The following is a 19,627-nucleotide window of genomic DNA, read 5'->3' as shown; positions in this document are numbered from 1 at the left end:
CACAAGAGCCTCCCAGACCCGAGTCTGGAGAAGGGAACCGGCAGCAGGCCGTCACCCAGCCCTCCTTTCCGAATGCTGACGGGATGGCTTTGCCTCACCCACTGAGCCCCCTTCTCACTTCAGCTTCTTCGCAGATACCTGGAGGGAAAGAAGGAGCGGCGAGCCAAGAAGGTGCGCCACTGGCGTTCAGAACTCGGCGCTGGCGGAAGCGCCCCAATCGCCCTGCACTCTACCCGCGCCGAGTCACCCGGGGACCGGGAGCGCCGGCTTCTCGCTAGGGAAGGCGCGCGGCTGCCCCACGCGAAAACGAAAACGGGCGGCGCTGGGGGGCGTGCGCGCCACCCCTAGAGCCCTGGGTGTTACCCAGGGGCGGGGAAAGGTAGGTGCCGAGGCGGAAAGTGCCGGGAGCGTTGTGGGGCGGGGAGTGGGCGGTGCGCTGAGCAGCGGGTCCGCCAGCCAGCGCCGCTCCTCGCCCTCTGCGCTCGCAGGTTCCTCGCTTCCAGTGCAAGCGGACGGAGCATCCTGGATCCTGACCCTCCTGCAAGGCCGTGCAGGAGACCAGACAACCCAGGACCGCAGATCCAGAAACCCTGGCGCTCCCTCGGCCTGGGAAGCCCTAATACGCAGTTACAGCGAGACTGGGGAGACTTGCTTTTCTCACCTATCGAGCTGCCATTCTCTATTCTCCCAGAGCCAGACGTCACGTTGGGAAAGCTGCTGGACTTAATCTTTAAAATAATCCCCTGAAGGGCGTGGCTGGCACCGTCTGGCCAAACGGCCCAGGAGAGTTGGCCTTGGCAGACAGGGACTCGTTTTGTATCGGAAGAGAGCGAGGGAGTATATGAGCGCAGAGCATCCTCCGGAGAAGATGCAGTTTGAAAATCATCCAGAGCAGCAGTAGAAACAGTTTTGTGTGGCTTTGTTTTGTTTATATACTGATTTTTTTTTCCTGGTGTGTGTGAAATGCTATTTTGGTTAAAAGAAGAAATGGCCCCCCAAGAGCTCACCCGGCGACTGGCCACAGTGACCACTCATGTCGGTAAATGAAACCTTTTTTTTCCTCTCTCTCACGTTTGTTAATGAATGGTGTGGGCATAGTCTGGGGCTGCTTCTCCCCCTGCTCTCGCTCGCAGCCCAGGGGCAGCACCCTCTCTGTGAAGGCCGTGGGGCGCGTGCCCTGCGTCTCTGCCTGGATGTTGCTTGGAGCAGTAGGTAACAGGCGTCCCCGGGGCGTGGCGTGTGTGGCCCTGGGGTCCTCATGTCTGGTAAGGCCCGGGCAGGCCGTGGCGCAGGTGCTTTTTCCAGGTGGTTTACTAAGTCTGTTGGGCCCTAAACTGTGGTCTACTGGGCTATTAAGGATGCATTACCCGCCTCTGACCAGGAGCGAGGGTGGGGAGTTGTGTCGTAGTTTATCGGGTGATGGGAAAGGAGTGGGAACAGGAGGGACTAATGCTGGTGTTTTCAGTAGAAACTACTGCCAAGCCACTGGAGGCTTGTTCACGAGAGAGCGTAGTGAAATGAGGGTTCTTCCCGCCTCCCGTCTCTGGATGCATTCAGGTTGAGAGCCTTTAGATGCGTTTGACTAGAATTTTGGGGTAATTTTTTCTGTTGCTTACTTCACTTCGAGACCCTTCCGTGAATGCAAATCAGTTTTTTTGCTGCTAAAGTCTGGAAGCTTATACCTCAGTGTCCCATCCATTTGTTAAAACTGCCTTCTTGGTATTTATATGTTAAATCTTGATTCTATTAGCGAGTTGTCATTGCTCTTTGAGTGCCCTAGTCCAGTGTGTTTAGTACAATAACGATGTACATTTTGAAGGACGGACATGTGGGGATATACTTTCTGAAGATGATTTATGTGGCAAGGCCCGGTTTTGATGATTCTGTTTTCAAAAATGTTCCTGGGGTCAAATGTGGCCACCAAACTCGTTTTTCAAAACTGGTTTGACCTAAGTGAAAAGGTCAGTGGAATCCTGACAGGGAAGGCTGAGTGTGAAATAGTGCTGAAGACAGGATGAAATAAAAAGGAAAATAATAAAAGAGAAATTGGAATTTGAAATATATTGAATGCTGAGATGTCTGTGCCAAATACCAGCTTTCAAGTGAAACTGTACTGTAGAGAAATATCAGTGGACTGGGGGGCATGAGCTGTTGGATTTGAGTCCTTCCCTGGAGCCATTGAACCTCAGGCTGAAAAATGGGAATTTTAATAATTCTTCCTTACTCAGCTCCAAGGCTGCCTGTAAGATAATGTGGGTAAAAACACTGTTTACACTGTACTGTGTCATTGATCATATCTCTGTGTCCTGTGCCACTAAAGATCTTGGGCGGGTCACAGGGCCCGTAGGTAGATCTGGATGGTTACTAAGGTCCTGTTCCTCTGGATGTAAATCTTCCCCAAGATCTGATAGGCAACATTCCTTGGCTAACATGAGGCTGCCTATGGGGCTCAGGCTATGGTATTTTTTGCCCACTTTGCTCCCTGCCTCCTTCCATAGTCAGCTCCATGTAGGATACAAATGTGCATTTGCGTAGTTTCTTCCCCCAAAGAACTATTACTGACCCTGGGCATTTGTGCCCTTTGCAACATTCTGTTTCCTGTGTAACCTCACAAGCCTGTGAAATAGGTGGGGTACACATTATTATCCCCATCTTACAAATGAAGGAATTAAGATTTAGGAAGTTCATATCTTATGGTTGCATGGGGTAACAAGTGGTAGGCTTGGGACCAGAAGGCAGCTCTTCAGAGGCTCTGTTTGGGGATCTCATCGAGAGGGTCTCTAACCCTGCAACAGCCCCGGCCTTCATGGGAGTCGCAATGAGTAGCCAGCAGAACTTCTGCTAGGGTGTATCAGCTCTGCATTTGACTGTTCTTTTCAGGAGTTTCCTTGGGGAGCAGCTTCTGAGGTGTGGGATCATGAGTTGGGAAAGAGTTGTGATGTGCTTGAAGCAAGGCTGTGGAACATTCTCCTGGTCCTGTCCTAGACACTCATCTGGGTAACAGTATGGAAGTGTCGTATGGATACAGTGTTCTACCAGGTCTGGGTCACCTTCCTCTCCATCTACTGCAGCACCAAGGGCAAGGTCATGGTGGCTGTGGAGATCTCCATCTTGGCTTCAGGTGCTGGACTTCCAGGCTACATTTTTACTCCAAAGTACTACGTTATTCTGGTAAGACCCAATAATAACTCTCCAAAAAGTTTAAGGAATAAAATAGGTTCCAGGAGAAATAGGCAATCAAGTTTTATCTTGTCTCTATCACATTTTTCGACTTTTGAAAAATAAACTCAGTTATATCTCAGTTATAGATTTTTTAAAATGTACTTCCATATTCACTGCCCACCTCTAGCCCTTAGCGAGTTCCTCCTCCAGCTGGGGTTTCTGCTCTTTCCACGGCCTCAGAGATTTGACGATTGAGGTCTGGGTCCTGTTCATTCAGTCTCTGAAATATCTCATGAGTCTCTTTCCTCATGTCATTTCCACTGCTACCTGCCTCTAAGTTGATCAGGACTTCATTCCTTCTGACTAACCATTTTGTAGGCCTCCTGCCTCTCCTGTGTTTGCCTCTAACCTATACCAGGAATAAAAACAAAACAAAACAACAACAACAACAACAACAAAAAACTCACAGCAACACAGTACTTGTGTATTACAAAAGCTTTCATGATACCCTTATGTAGTCATTCTATGTAGGCTGGAGTACAACCTTTTCATTCTTTGGCACCTTATAGCCTTGTCTCCCAGTACTTGATATCTTTATACTATGGTTGGTCCATTTGAGCTACTGAGTCCTTCAGCTTTGTTCCACTATATTTTCCACTCTTTGTGTTCCCGCCTCTAAACATATTCTTCTGCTTTCCCTCCTCCTGGAATGACCCTTTAACGTATTTCTTCCCACAGAAATAGTACACACCTTACAAGCCTAATTGAAGGCTTCTTTTTTCAGGGACTTTTTCTTATCTTGCCAGTGGGATATAATTGGCCCCGCTTCTGATTTCCCAAGTAGGTTTTGTTCTGTTCACATCATGCCCCTCACACTCTTCCTTGTATTGTGGCTAGCTGATTATTTGTGTGCTTATCTCTGCTCCCAGTCTCCTCATTACTTATCCGTGTGGCCTAGTTACCTAACACAGGGTCTCCCTCTATGGAGGTGCAGAATAAATGTTTGCTGACTGTATGAGTGGCTTGTTGTGCCTTGGAATGGAGCCTGAGTAATCAGTAATACCAAGCAATTTTTATACTTTTAAGGACAGCTCTGAGGTATCTGTGGACAACTCTTTTGCCTCCTAAGTCCCATTTGTCAAGTATACATCAAGCCCTTCAAAATTTTTTATATGATGTGGTTCACTCATTTTTGGACTTGTTAGTTTGTCAGGCACCCTCATAAAATATGTAGCTCACATGTAACCAGTGTCCAGATGCATTTTTGCCCATGCAGGACACAAGTAGGAGTATCCTCTACTATTTGTCTGGACTCCAGAGTCACATGGGTTCAAATACAGAATTTCAGAATCAGAAAAGAGTTGTTTGATTTTCTCTACCTCATTCTTTTTAGCTCTTGAATCACCTCTGCCACTTTTGCTGTACTGCTATTTATATGCAGAGGTGCTGCCTAAATACACATGGACTTACTCCTAATACATCTCAGATTGCTCTAGGATTTTGATAGACAGGGCACATATGGCTCACACGGGGCTGCCAGTCAGTGGAAAACCGTAGTCATCTAGCTGGTTGGTGTTAGTAGTCCCCCATGCAGGTTTCACATTTCCAGGCCCGTTCACTCTCTCACCTTGTCATCTCATATTAGAAGTCATGAGTTTGATCTTACACTATTGTTGTTCTAAAATAGTTTCATATGTTTGGCCACACCCAATGAGAATGTGAGGCAGAAGGGAATGTCCTTTGTGGCATTCTTTATATAATTGGAGATTGGATTGGCACCTGTTTTGGTGATAAAAGCTGTAGGATTTTGACTTGTAACCCAAGGCACTACTTTTAGGATGATACTGGCACTGGTAATATGCAACCAGAAGAAAACCAGACTGACAAATGAAGGCCAGGACTCATTATTCTACAATGGAGAGTAATGGCTGAAATGGCTAGGATCCTGTGCTGTTGGTACTGTAGGAAGGATCTAATTAGAGTATTTGCTGCTTAGATGGGAATGAGCCCAGTGGGAACAACTAGACATGCTGGAGTAAAGGCTTCATCTACCCCAAAAGTGAATTAACTTGACTGCATCTGATTGATTTTTTTGTGTGTTAGGCACTCTAGACACTATGCCTAGGGCTTATGGATTCTTCAGGGTCCACTAAAAATTTTTGAACACTAAAATTGATTGACAGCTAAATTGCAAAGTGCAAAATAAAATTTAAGAAGTGCTCAAGTATCTACAAAAGCTCTTTTACTCATAATTAAATAATATTTCATTACATTAACAAACAGTGCATGGTTGGAACTCCACTATAGACGCTCCTTGACTTATGATGGGGTTATGTCCCCATAAACCTATTGTAAGTTGAAAATATCATAAGTTGAAAATGCATTTAATACACCTAACCTACTAAACATCATAGCTTAGCTGAGCCTACCTTAAATGTTCACATAGCATTTACACAGAGGAAAGTCCAGCACCAGATGGCTTCACTGGTGAATTCTACCAAACATTTAAAGAAGAATTAATACCAAACTCATCACAAACTCTTCCAAAAAATAGATAAGGAGGGAATATTTCTCAGTTCGTTTTATAAGGCCAGTATTACCCTAATACCAAAACCAGACAAAAACATCACAAGAAAAGAAAACTACAGGCCAGTATCTCTTGTGCACCTGGACACAAAAAGCCTCAACAAGTACTATCACCAAGAACTGGCTGGGTGGCTCAGTTGGCTGTGTTGTCATCCCATACACCAAAAGATTGAGGGTTCGATTCCTGGTCAGGGTACATACCTAGGTTGTAGGTTTGATCCCTGGTTGGGATGTCTATAGAAGGCAGCTGATTGATGTGTCTCTCTCACATTGATGTTTCTCTCTCTCTTTCTTTCTGCCTCTCTTCCTCTCTTTATAAATCAATAAAAACATATCCTTGGGTGAGGATTAAAAAAAAATGCTAACACCAAATCCAGCAACATATAAAAAGGATTATATACTATATTCAAATGAGATTTGTCCCAAGAATGCAAGATTGGTTTAACATCTGAAAAATCAATTGATATAATACACCATAACAATAGAATAAAGGACAAACACCATATAATCATATCAGTAGAGGCAGAAAAAGTATTTGGCCAAATTTCATACCTATTTGTGATTTAAAAAAGAAACAACACTCAACAAACTAGGAATAGAAGCGAGTTTCCTCAATTTGATGAAGGGTATTTTTTAAAACTCCTGCAGCTAACATCAGTTCATATTGAATGACTGGAAGCTTTCCCATTAAGATCAGGAACAAGGTGAGGATGTTCATCCTCACTACTTTTATTCAGCATTGTAGTAGAGATTCTAGCCAGTGCAGTTAGGCAAGAAAATGAAGTAAAAGTCCTCCAGATTGGAAAGAAAGAAGTAAAGCTATCTGTATTTGCAGATGGCATCTTGTGTATAGAAAATCCTAAATAATGCACTAAAGCATCTATTAGAATTAAAAAATGAGTTCAAGGTTTCAGGATATAAGGTCAGTATTCAAAAACAAACTATTTGTAAATGCTAGCAATAAACAATCTGAAAATGAAATTAAACAATTCAATTTACAATGCCATCAAAAAGGACAAAACACTCAGGAGTAAATTTAATGAAAGAGTTGTAACACATGTACTTTAAGAACTATAAATCATTCTTGAAAGAAATTAAAGAAGCCCTAAATAAGTAGAAAGGCATCCCATTTTCACAGGTCAGAAGACTTAATTTGTTAAGATGGCAATGTTCCCTAAATTGTTCAACAAGGACTTTGGAGTGAAAAGTATATACCGATTTCTTAAATGAAAACTACTTTTCCGTAGGAAGACTTATTTAAACCAGACTTATTCTCTTGATACAACATGATTAGTAGGCCATGAGCTTTTTTTGTCACTGTTGTTGGATAGTGTTTTGTTTATGTGTTGTTGGGTAATAAAGGACTCCAAAACAATCGCCATTTAATTATATCTCATGATTCCCTCCAGTGGTTGTAATCAGATGGCCGGTGGCCACTGGGGCTGTATGGGTTTCACCCTGGTGTCCTCTCACGTGGTTTCTCTCTACATGGCGTTATCTCATCTTCAGCAGGGTAGTCTGGACTTCTTACCTAGAAACTCATGTCATTGATAGATGTGAAGCAGAAGCTGCCAGGACTCCTTGATAATGGGCTTGAAGTCCCATTAAGTCACTTCTTTACTGGTCAAAGCTATTCCAGGCTCAGCCCTGATTCAAGGGGTGGGAGCAGATGCCCACTTCTTAACAGGAGGAATAACATGCCTACCCAGGAAGGGGTGGAATTGTTGGTTGCTGTATTCATTTTCTATGGCCGTTGTAACAAATACCACAAACTTTGTGGCTTAAAACAGCACAAATTCATTTTCTTACAGTTCTGTAGCTCAAACATTAACATAAGTCTCACTGGGCTAAAATCAAGATGTCACCATAGTGGTATTCCTTTCTGGAGGATCTGTGGGAGAATTATTTTTCTTGCCTTTTCCAGCTTTTAGAATCTTCCTGCTGTGCTAGGCTTGTGGCCCTTAACACGACCTTCAAAGGCAGCAACTTCTGCCTGGTCTTTGTTGTGTTGCCATCTGTGTGGTTCTCTCTGTTGTTTTCCTCTTCCGCTTTTAAGGACCCTTGTGATTACATTGGGTCCTCTTTATTTTAAGGTCAGCTGATTAGCAGCCTTAATTCCATCTGCAACCTTAATGCCCCTTGTCATGTAACCTGACTGACACAGTTTCTTTTTGGGTATTAGGACACAGATATCTTAGGGGTCGGGGTGAGGGAAGACATTTTCCTGCCTACCATGGTTGCCACCTTGGAGACTGGCTACCTCATTGCTCCTTAGTGATGCTATGACTTCTACCTTTGAATTGTCCATATTTGGATGGTGAAGGCAGAGAAAGAGAATTTCAGTTTATTGGTAACCTGAGGCAGGTGTTGTATTTACTCAGATATAATGTGGTGCTCTAGAAATTGAATGGACGCCACTGTATTTGTGATGCGAAATGCTAGCTTTTGGTGAAGGGTAACAAGCAAATATTAACACAAATGTTGCCACAATAACAAGAACACATGTTATACAGAATAGCCATTTATTAGATCAGGATTCCTTAAAATCAGTATAAATAATATTGATTCTACAGGTGATCCTTTTCTCTACTGTAGAGAATGTCAATGAAAATTCCTGTCTTTCCAGACGGGAAGTAAGGCTACACCCAGGTTTTGCCAGCAAACAGCTGTGGACCCTTTAGCACATCACTTTGCCCCTGAATCTTAGTTCCCTTACATTTAAAATGAGGATAATAATACTCATTCCACAGGACTGATAGAAGATGAATATCTAAATAGTTCCTTGTGGGTGCTTAGTACCTATTGGAGGGAGAAACACAGCATGCTCAGAAATGCTGGTTGCCTTGGAGCTAGGCCAATCCGATTCTCCAGAGTGAGAATTTGTACAGAGACCCTGAGACCGAGAGTCAGTTGGTGATGGTCTCTGGAACTGGGGTGGCTCAGCGGCTGAAGGTGGCCATCTGGCCTCCTAACCCGTTGATAAATGAATAGAGAGCTGGTCTGCAGAGTCAAGCAGATGAATGGTACAAACATCAGCTGTGGGCTCTGAAACTGGCTTGGTTTTGGACGGGGAGGAAGTTTTCAGAGAAGAGGGCTTTAGGCTGTGCAGTCACCTCAAAACAAGTATATTAACTTGGAAAATGTTGCTCTGATGCTCTCAACCTTTAGAATCAGTAAGAGTATGAAATAGTTGGGTAGTGTTAAGGGCTGGCTCTGGACAAAATAAAAATTTTGCCCTGGGGTCAGTGTGCTTTTGTAACCAGAAAAGTTAGTGTTCATGCTGCCTATTGCTAGCAGAACCAGTAAGTACAGACAGGGATTGAATCTTAATGGGCGCTTTATTCAGATGGCTGGAGATCTGAGGAGATGGTGGGTTATGTACCCTAACAGACTATCTTACATCCCCTCTCAAACCAACCCTTTTTATAAAGAGGAGAAAAGTGTAGGTGAGGGTTTGGAACTCAAGAAAAAGGTTAATCAGGTAAAAGTCGCAGTCTGGTGATTTCCCTCGCATCCTTTCATCTGCTGGCCAGTGATTCTTTATCTGCATCCTGGGCGGCAGTCAGTCGTCTCTCCCTGGAGCACAATGGCTCAGATACCATCTCGATCGCTTGCAGCCCTCCTGGGGCACCAAGGTGGGATTGCCTGTGGGTCTCCTGGAGTCAGGGTGGGTCCAGTCGTAAATTACAGTTTTGGGAACAACAATTTTCTGCATGCATTAATTACCAAGCCTTTTAACTATAACTTAAAGCTAAAAAATGTTCAACTCTCGAGTTCCCCCGTCACTTCTTTTTTCTTTTGGATTATATTCCAGGCCTAGGTACCACAGCTACATCAAGATACCAACTGGTCAGGAAACAGATTTTTAGAGGGCCCACCATGAGTAAGGTACTGTGGCAGGCCTACAGCCCATGAGCTGTCTTGAGGAGAGCATTAGGCAGATGAGGAGCCAGAGGCCCTGAGCTCTAACGCCAGCTGAGTAACCCACTAGCCGCTCCTGCAATAGCTAACCAAGGATCTGAGGGGCTGAGGAGGGGACCTGTGAGCCACTGGACAGGAGGAGAGTCTGAGGCCCAGCTGACATTTCTAGCAGGAGACAGGGCAGAAAGGTCACAAGTTAGACTCTGACTGGTTGCCTATTCAGACAGTGCTATAAGCATTTGGAGAATGAAGTGGTCGTGAGCTCCAGTGATTCAGGAAAGCTTCATACTAGGTGTGGGGCTTGAGCAGGATCTTGAAGGAAGGAGAGGATTTAGTTAGGTGGCCAGGGGAAAGCTTTCTTATTGGGGTAGGATAAGGGGAATGGCCGCTCTTAGTAACTGTGTTGGTCTTCCTGTGCTGATTGTCCCATTTATTCCATTGTTTGCTCAGACTTTCCTGGTCAGTGAACCTCGCCTGGACAACTGAGGAGTTTTCAGCTTTGCCTTGAAAGAAGGAATGACCTCAAGCTGGAAGGCAGATCTGTGGTGTCTCACTTCTTTTCCTTGTCCGCATAGATTTTTTTTTCCCTGGGGGAAAAGGTGGCAGAAGCTACAGAACATGAAAATAATATTTAAAACAATGTTATTATAGTTACCATTTATTACCTGCCTGTTTAGTGTCACATATTGTGCTCTACAAACAATGTGGTTTAACTAAATTTAATCAGAAGTACAGTTTATTTGTGGCAAAACCAGGTCAAGAGGTTTTCCCAATGTCATGCCGAGAGAAGGGTCAGAATTAAAAGTCAAGCATGGCTCGTCTCAAGGCCTGTAAATAGTCACGCATGGTTTAATTTCCCATTACAGAATGGTGATAGTTATGTCATCTATCAAGCCAGTGAATGATAAGTGCTTTATTAGTAGGTAAATCTTTTGAAAAACCTAATGGAAGCTAAAAGCATTAGTTCCCTAAGTATTTTCCAAGTTGCCTGAAATGTTCATTCATTAATATTCACTCACTTTCTTCTAAAGAAAAACTATCATTTAAAACTTGAGAATTTACTTTATAATTTTTAAACATGCAAAGATAATACATATGTAACACTTAGTTAGGAATAAGTCTTGTTAAGGAAGAAATTTTTAGGAGTCCTGACTGCTTGCACTTCCTTAGGAAAAAAAGTCTGATAAAGTTACAATGCCCGGTTATAACGGCAAGGTAGCCGCACCACCATGCACTTTTACTTGGTATAGAAGAGTACCTATATTTAGAGAACTTTATTATGAGCGAGATTAAGGAACAAAACATACATGTTTGGTCATGTAGGTCTTGTCGGTCTTTTCCAGCGTAGAAGATTTACTTCTGGATTTCTCTGTCCAGTTATCTGATCCCAGATCTTGTCCAGCCCAGGTTTTGGTTTGTGTGTCTGGTGTTTTTTGTTTGTTTGTTTTTACCCATTATCAGATCAGTTTAAACTCATTTAACTCTTTTCTCTTTCTGTAACCCAGGAAGCTATAATTAATTCAGTTACTGAGGGGAAGGAGGTCCTTCTGCCTGTTTCTCTTTCTTTACACTAACCAATTTAAGACTAACCACATTTACTAAGGGCCACTGGATATCGGCATGGCCAGGGATCTAGGTCTTGACCGGGGGACAGGGTGGGAAGGAGCAGCCTGCCTGTGGCCACCGGCCTGTGAGGGCCAGGTCCCAGCCTCTCCTCCCCTGCTGCAGCCCCAGAGCCCTGCCGGCCCCTCGGGTATGCTGGGGGCTGCAGGAACGAGACATGTCAGTCTAGTGGGAGAGGTTGATATTAACCAAACCTGTGAACATTTTTAGGCAGAGTCACCGTCGGCCCATCAGTCCCCAGTTCCTCTCTCATGTCATTGGGCCTCTGTTTGTCTGACTTCTGCATGTGCTGCTTTGCTTTTGCATGAGGGTGACTCAGTTGTGAAATTCAACCTATTCCCCGAGTATCTCAAGACTTATGTCTACAGAAGACTAGGGGGAGGCGTACAGGGGAATTTTCTGGAGATGGGAGAGGAGACATTTATGGTCTAGAGACACGGACATTTTGAAATGGAGCTGGAGGCGTCATTATTTTTAAAGTATCCTCTGGTCACCCCAGCTTCTGGGGCTTTTTTCACAGCCTCTTCTCTTCACCATTTCACTGGCTCCTTCCTTCCCCAGTGGCTCCCTTCTCTTTTCTCTCTTTTATTCCCCTACTGGTGAGGAATATCTGGTATAGGACCTAGACTAGAAAGAAGGGCCTTCTGAACCTCTGCCCGTGGCATCCTGCTTTTCCTTTCATTTTGTTTCCCCTGCAGGATCTATCCTGGCAACAACCAAAAGAAGCTCTGCTTACAGAGGAGGAAAAATCCCTCAGGCTGTGGAATGGGAATTTAAACCTTGACATATGGTATAGTGATAAGAAGGAAAATTCCACTACTCAAATCTGGTTTGCCCTTCAGATGTGGTGTAGGCATTTTTTCTCCCTCAGTCCCTTGGGAAAACTAACCTAGATTTTAAAGGGAAAGATTGTGTGTTTAATTTTCAGTGGCTTTATGGTATAATCTTAAAAAAAAAAAAAAAGCTGAAGAAATGAGAGCAGAATGAGCATTATGTGGTATTTCATAAGGGCTTTAAAAACTTTCCTTATAAAAACAATATATAGTCTGCGTTTGAGGTTTGGAAGAATCAATATTAAGATGTAAGTTCTCCCCAAATTGATCTATAATTAAATACAGTCAAAAGTCTATCAAGTTATTTTGTAGTAATCAATAAGCTGATCCTAAGATATAAAAATATCTAAAAGGTACTATTATAATAGGCAAAAAGAATTATAAAAGCTATTTTTTTTTAAAAAAAAGGAACAAAGATGAAGGACTCATACTACTTAACTTCAAGAGTTACTATAAAGCAAAATAATCAAGACCATGTGGTATGGAGGAAGGGGCAGATACATAGATCAGTGGAACAGAATAGAGAATCCAGAAATAGTCCCACATAAATATGGTTAATTGATTTTTGACAAAGGGGTGAGGGCAGTTCAGTGGAAAAAAAAAGTGTAAATGCAGTTTCAACAAAAGGTGCTTGAAAAATTAGACATCTATGTACAAAAAAAAATGTTTCTTGACCTATGCCTCACCCCATATATGAAAATTAACTCAAAGTGGATCATGGACCTAAATGTAAAACTGATTTAGAAATCTTAGAAAACATAGAAGAAAACTCTTAGTGACCTTGGTTGGACAACGAGTTGTTACAGCAACACCAAAAGAGTGATTCATAAAAGAAAAACTTGTTAATTAGACTTCAGCAAAATTTTTGCTCCACAGAAGACACTGTTAAGAGAATGAAAAGACAACCCACCAACTGGGAAAAGAAATTGGAATCACCTATGAGGGGGGACCCCAAAACCCCCTGGAATTTATTTATTAAAAAATGTGTTTTTATTCTTACCTATTTAAACTTCAGTCACCTTCAAAGTACTCTTAATTAGATGCAATACACCTGTTGAGACTTTTTTCCCACAGCTCAAAACAGTTTTTGAACTTGTTGATTTTGATGCCTTTCAGTGCTTCTGCCATTTTTTGTTTCAGCAGTTCCACATCAGCAAAACATTTCCCTTTGGAGACTTTTTTCATCTGGGGAAACAAAAAAAAAAGTTGCTTGGGGAGAGATTGGGTGAATAGGGAAAGTGGGGCATGGGGATCATGCTGTTTTTTGTCAAAAAAAGCTAAACACTCAGCACGGTGTGGGCAGGTTCCCTCCTAAATCACCCATCATGAATTGGGCAAACCTGTTGAAAGAGTTCTCAAAAAAAAATTCACTGAAGCCAAACATAGCCTCTCACAACAACGCCAGCTGGTATACTGATACAGATGGCTTCCTAGAACACTCACTTAGCAGGCAAAGCCTGTACTACCAGGGGCCTGCCCTCCAGGAGATAAATATGGATTTTTCTGGGCCCTCCCTTGTATCTGACAAAGAGCTCGTATTCAGAATATATAAAGAACTCTTAACAATAAATAAAAATGAACAACTCAATTTTATAATGGGCCTAATTTTCTAAAAAACATTATTTTTAGAGGCTGGGAAAAGGAAGGAGAAAGAGAAAAACATGTTTTGAAGTAATGCATGTTAATGCATGGCACTAAGTCCATGTTTGCCCTCTTTGGTGATATGATTTGACTTTTTGCTGGTTTGATAAGTAAACATGATATGGTATTCATTTTAACTGAATTTAAAAAATAGTAATGATTAAAATAACTTTTTATATATTTTATTGATTATGCTATTACAGTTGTCCCACTTTTTTCTCCCCTTTAGCCCCCTCCACCTGGTACCCCCGTTCCCTCCAGCATTCCCCCTCCGTACTTCATGTCCATGGGTCGTACATATAAGTTCTTTGGCTTCTCCATTTCCTGTACTATTCTTAACCCTCCCTGTCTGTTTTGTACCAACCTGTTATGCTTACTATTCCCTGTACCTTTCCCCGCTTCTCCTCCTTCCCCCTTCCCCTCCCTGCTCCCTGCTGATAACCCTCCATGTGATCTCCATTTCTGTGATTCTGTTCCTATTCTAGTTGTTTGCTCAGTTCGTTTTTATTTTTGTTTTTTTAGGTTCAGTTATTGATAGTTGTGAGTTTGTTGTCATTTTAATGTTCATAGTTTTTGATCTTCTTTTTATTAGATAAGCCCCTTTAACATTTCATCTAATGAGGGCTTGGTGATGATGAGCTCCTTTAGCTTTACCTTGTCTGGGAAGCACTTTATCTGCTCTTCCATTCTAAGTGATAGCTTTGCTGGATAGAGTAATCTTAAATATAGGTCCTTGCCTTTCATGACTTTGAATACTTCTTTACAGCCCCTTCTTGCCTGCAAGGTTTCTTTGGAGAAATCAGCTGCTAGACTTATGGGAACTCCTTTGTAGGTAACTGTCTCCTTTTCTCTTGATGCTTTTTAAGATTCTCTCCTTATCTTTAATCTTGGATAATTTAATTATGGTATATCTTGGTGTGTTCCTCTTTGGATCCAACTTCTTTGGGACTCTGAACTTCCTAGATTTCCTGGAAGTCTACTTCCTTTGCCAGATTGGGGAAGTTCTCCTTGATTTTTTTTTTCAAATAAGTTTTCAATTTCTTGCTCTTCCTCTTCTCCTTCTGGCACCCCTATGATTCAGATATTGGTATATTTAATGTGGTCCCAGAGGTTCCTAAGCCTCTCCTCATTTTTTTGAATTCTTGTTTCTTCCTTCTGTTCCAGTCGGATGTTTATTTCTTCTATTCCAAATCATTGATTTGAGTCCTGGTTTCCTTCCCTTCACTGTTGGTTCCCTGTATATTTTTCTTTATTTCACTTTGCATAGCCTTTCTTCCTTTATTTTGTGACTGTATTCAGTCATTTCTCTGAGAATCCTGATTACCAGGTTTTGAACTCTGCATCTGATAGGTTGGCTATTTCCTCATCACTTAGTTCTTTTACTGGAGCTTTGACCTGTTCTTTCTTTCTTTCTTTAAGATTTATTTTTAGAGAAAGGAAGGGAGGAAGAAAGAGGGAGAGAAACTCCAATGTGTGGTTGCATCTCACATGCCTCGTACTAGGGAACTGACCTGCAACCTAGGCATATGCCCTACATTGGGAATCGATCCGATGACCCTTTGGTTTGCAGGCCGGCACTCAGTCCACTGAGCCACACCAGCTAGGGCTGATGTGTTCTTTCATTTGGGCCACATTTCTTTGTCTCGGTGTACCTGTTATGTGGTAAGGGGCGGAGCCTAAGGTATTTGCCAGGGTGGAGCAACCTGCTTCTCTGCACTGTGGCACTGTATGTGGGGGAGGGGTCAAAGAGGGAACAATGCTGCTTGCTCAGCTCGTCCAGCTTTCAGTCACTTTCCCCTCTTCCCACAAGTGAATTGTGCCCTTTCAGATCTTGATTCCTGGATGGGTAAACTTGTGTATATTATAGGATCCCGTGGGCCCCTCCAATGGACTCTCCTATAAGGCTGGCCGTTTCTCCTCCACTCCTGCAACCAGCACAGGTTTTTATAGCCAGAGGTTTTGAGGCTTTATTTTTTTTCCCTGTGCTGGAACCCTGTGTTAGGCAGTCTGTCTCGCTCCCAAGTTGTTCGCCCTGGTTTATCTGTATGTGCACGTGGGATCGCTGAGTTCACCAGCTGCCACTTTGCCCACTGAGTCCACTAGCCGCCACCTTACCACACATCCTCTCTGCCCAGCTACCCATCTCTGCCCCTCCTGTCGGTCTGGATGAATCTTTCTTCTTTAATTCCTTGGTTGTGAGAATTCCATACAGTTCAATTTTCTGGCAGTTCTGGTTGTTTTTTTGTTTTTAAATTTGTCATTATCCTTCTTTCAGTTGTGTGAGGAAGGGAAGGGTATGTGCCTACACCACCATCTTGGCTGGGACCCCTAGAATAACTTTAAATAAGTTTATTTGCTGTTTTAAATTTTGCTCTGTGACTTGTTTATGTGTGTTTTGGCACCAAGATACTTTTGTGTTGTTTTTTTCTATGCTAAGTATATTAAGCCGTGTTGTTTGTAGCAGATTTTTTTTTTTTTACAGTTTGCTGTTTATTTTATATTTTTGCTTTTGATGATTTTTATGGTAGTCTTTAAAATTTTATGTAGTTAAATCTATAGATTTTTTTATTTTGCGATTTCTTCTATTGCTTTTAGAGCCTTCCTCCAATAAAGATGTAAATAATCATTAGGTTTTTTCCTAGTATTTTTAATGGTTTTATTTTTTAAATTTGAATTTTAATCTCTGTAAAGTGTTTTGTCTGTGATATAAGGTTAGACTCTAAATTTTCTCAGTTGCATTTATTAAATACTTTAGTAATTGATGATGACATCTTTACATATTAGGTTATTTTAGAATTTATAGTCTGTTTCTGGGTCTTCCTGTTTATTCTTTTGTTTATTTTTATATTATTTCCAAATAATTTGTATTATTAATACTATGTAATATCTTTAAATATCTGTGAGGAGAGATTCCCTTTTTCCATCCAACATTTAAAAAAATTTTTTTCTTAACTCTAGAGTTTTTAATTCTTTCAAATAAATTGTATAATTATTCAGTTAATCCTCTTGTCTCCACACACTTAAACTTACTATGATTTTTAGTAGAATTGTATTATGACTATAACTTCATCTGGGAAGAATTGACATTTTAAGATTAAAAAAATGTTTTCTTCCAAGAAATATATTTCATTCAAATATATTTCTTAGCAAAGTTTCTCATTCTTTCCATATAGATCTCATACATTTTTGTTAATGTTATTCCTTAACATTTCTGTGTTATGTTGATGTTGTGAATGTGTTATGTTGATGTTGTGAATGTAAACTTTATTTTTTACTATATCTTTTTATCAGCTATTGCTATAGTATAAGATATTGATTTTGGGATATTTACTTTGTAACCTGCCATTTTATGGCTTTAAGTTTAGTGGCTTTTCAGTTGATTTCCATTTTTTAACATATAGATACCCAGTAAATAATGAGTGATAATTATATCTTCTAGGAATAGTGATAACTCTCTTTGGCTCTATGTTTCCTGTAGTTATGCCTTTTAGTTCCACTTCTTGTTTTTGTGTTAAAAATTCCAAAATGATGCTAAATATATAGAAGTACCATATTTTTCCGTGTATAATGTGTTTTTCTTTTTTGCCCAAATTTCTGAGGGAAAAGTAAGGATGTGCATTAAACGTGGGTAGTACCTGAAATACCTTGAATCTGTTCTTGTGTTTTGTAATTATTTGTTACATATAATTTCTTGTACCATAATATGTTCAAAAATAAATGCTAAAATGTCTGTGTACTACAAAAAACAATTATATAAATATAAATAAATAAAAATTGAATTAAAAAATTAAAATAAAAGATTTTTTTCATGAAAGTTTGGGCCAAAAACATGGGTGCACATTATACACAGGAGCACATTATACTCAGCAAAGTATGGCATTATTAAAAAGAATTATTTGTTTTGCCTTGGGTTCATATTACATGGAGGGTTTTATACTTGTTTCTGCTAAAGCCCTCTGTTTTAAAAGCTATATTTTAAATATTATTTTAAATATTAGCTTAAATAATTTTTTAAAAACCCACCCTGACTAGGTGGCTCAGTTGGTTGGAGTGTCTTCCAATACACCAAAAAAGGTTGCAGGTTCCATCCTTGGTCAGTGCACATACCTAGGTTGTGGGTTTTATCCCTTATCAGGGTGCATGCAGGAGGCAACTGATGGATATTTCTCTGCCCTCACCCCCAAATCAATAAACATATCCTCAGGTAAGGATTTTAGAAAAACAATTATAATGCTCAAGTTATTTTGCATTGTTCAGGGATTCTACGCTGCACGCGTATCTTTCTGCACTGAAGGCAACTGGAAGATTCTTATTTGTGTATCTCACTCAGTTTACACTAACCTTTGGGGGGGTACCTTTTATTATGAAAATTTTAAGTCATCACAATAATAGAATAATCTTACAAACCTTACTCACCACTCAGTTTCAACAACCATCAACACTGCCGTAGGGGTCAGTAATATTCATAAAGTGCAGGCAATATTTGCAAAATGTTAGTGAGGGACATGTTGGAGCTATGCATATGGAATGAATAACCCAGATAAAATAATTTCAAAAAATCTTTATTAGCACATTTTTAGTTTAGTAGTGAAAGTAATCCATGCTCTTTGCTTAAATTGTAAATAGTACTGGAGTGTGAATTTAAAAGTTGGAGTTGCCCTGTCCCCCATGAACTCCAGTCCCACTCACCAATCTCTATTCAGCACACTTTCTCTAGTGGTCCCTCAGCGTCGCCAGCTGGATGTTGCCAGCCCCTTCTCCATGACCTGAAGGGAATGAGGTTCCCTGTAAGGGAGGAGGTCAGGAGTTGAGTGGGCCCAAACTTGCAGCCTAGTCAACTGGTAGGAATGTGGTGGTTCTCACAGGCCCACACCCAGCAGGGTCCTATTACTGTCTTCACCCCCAGGTCAACTCTGGGAAAAAGTCACTTTAGTCTCCCCAGCAAATACACCTGGCCATTCCAGTGTTTATATTTCTGCAAAGAAAACAAAGACTGATCTATATAAGAAAAAAAATCCCTCCCTTCTATGACTTCGACTCTTGGTAAAATTATAACCCTGATGTTCTTATGCTGTTGATAAGTTCTTCTTGAACTTGCCGATTACTTCTCATTCTCCATCTTGCCTTGATAGGTAGGGGTGAGTGGATGGCTTCAGTTCATTCTTCTACACAGATGCAAAACACACATAACTTTTTAAAAAGTAGGAGCAAGTCTAGCAGTGCTAAGAAAGCTTTCCCTCCTCTCCCTTTAAACCTATAATGGTAGTTTCTTGGCTGGGGGGAGATGGGGAACAGAGTCATGTCCTGTTGCCATTACTCCTGAAGTAAGTAGCTCTTTTGTAATCAGTTACCTTACCTAGCACCCAGTTATTTCAGAATTCATTGTTAAATATAAAGAAAATGCAGTCCTTTATTGGATATTTGATCTTGGTCAAATGATAAAGATCAGTGCATGGAATATAGGATTTATGAGAATTGTATAGTTGGTTCATGTAATAGAGACAATCAAATGTAATAAAGTTTCCAAGATTTTATAGTCTACTTCTCCCTAGAGTTCTATAAAATACAAAAAGAGAAAATTATGGTCATTGGTGTGTGCCGTTGCACACACACTGCTGTTGTGAATTTACGTAGTCGGCAAAATTAGCTCTTATGTTCAGAGGCGCTGTGATGCCAGCCAAGCATTTGTGCCTATTCACATCTGAATGAAAGGGTAAAGAAGTTAATGTTTAGTAAGAATTAGGCACTTCCTATATTGCTGGTGGGAATGCAAACTGGTACAACCATTTCGGAGGGAAATTTGGCAATACCTAACAAACTGTTGTTTCAAAACTGCTATATTTGCTGCCTTGTATTAGAAG

General features: G+C 41.2%; 1 protein-coding gene across 2 annotated transcripts in view; it reads left to right on the top strand.

Moving 5' to 3' along the window:
- Positions 1-470: 470 nt before the first annotated feature.
- The window catches only part of MCF2L2 (MCF.2 cell line derived transforming sequence-like 2), a 221,869-nt gene continuing 202,712 nt past the window's right edge, over positions 471-19,627 (top strand). For both annotated transcript variants that reach the window (XM_054581079.1, XM_054581088.1), the window contains exon 1: positions 471-1,039. In XM_054581079.1, the coding sequence (XP_054437054.1) occupies positions 964-1,039 (76 nt within the window). In that variant the 5' untranslated portion in view covers positions 471-963. The remainder of the gene's footprint in view (positions 1,040-19,627) is intronic.

Source organism: Pteronotus mesoamericanus, unplaced genomic scaffold (assembly GCF_021234165.1).
Source record: "Pteronotus mesoamericanus isolate MK-2021 breed Mesoamerican mustached bat unplaced genomic scaffold, CSHL_Meso_final contig_116, whole genome shotgun sequence".
NCBI lineage: Eukaryota > Metazoa > Chordata > Mammalia > Chiroptera > Mormoopidae > Pteronotus > Pteronotus mesoamericanus.
Note: the sequence above shows the minus strand (reverse complement) of the source record. Positions and strands in the feature narration are given on the sequence as shown.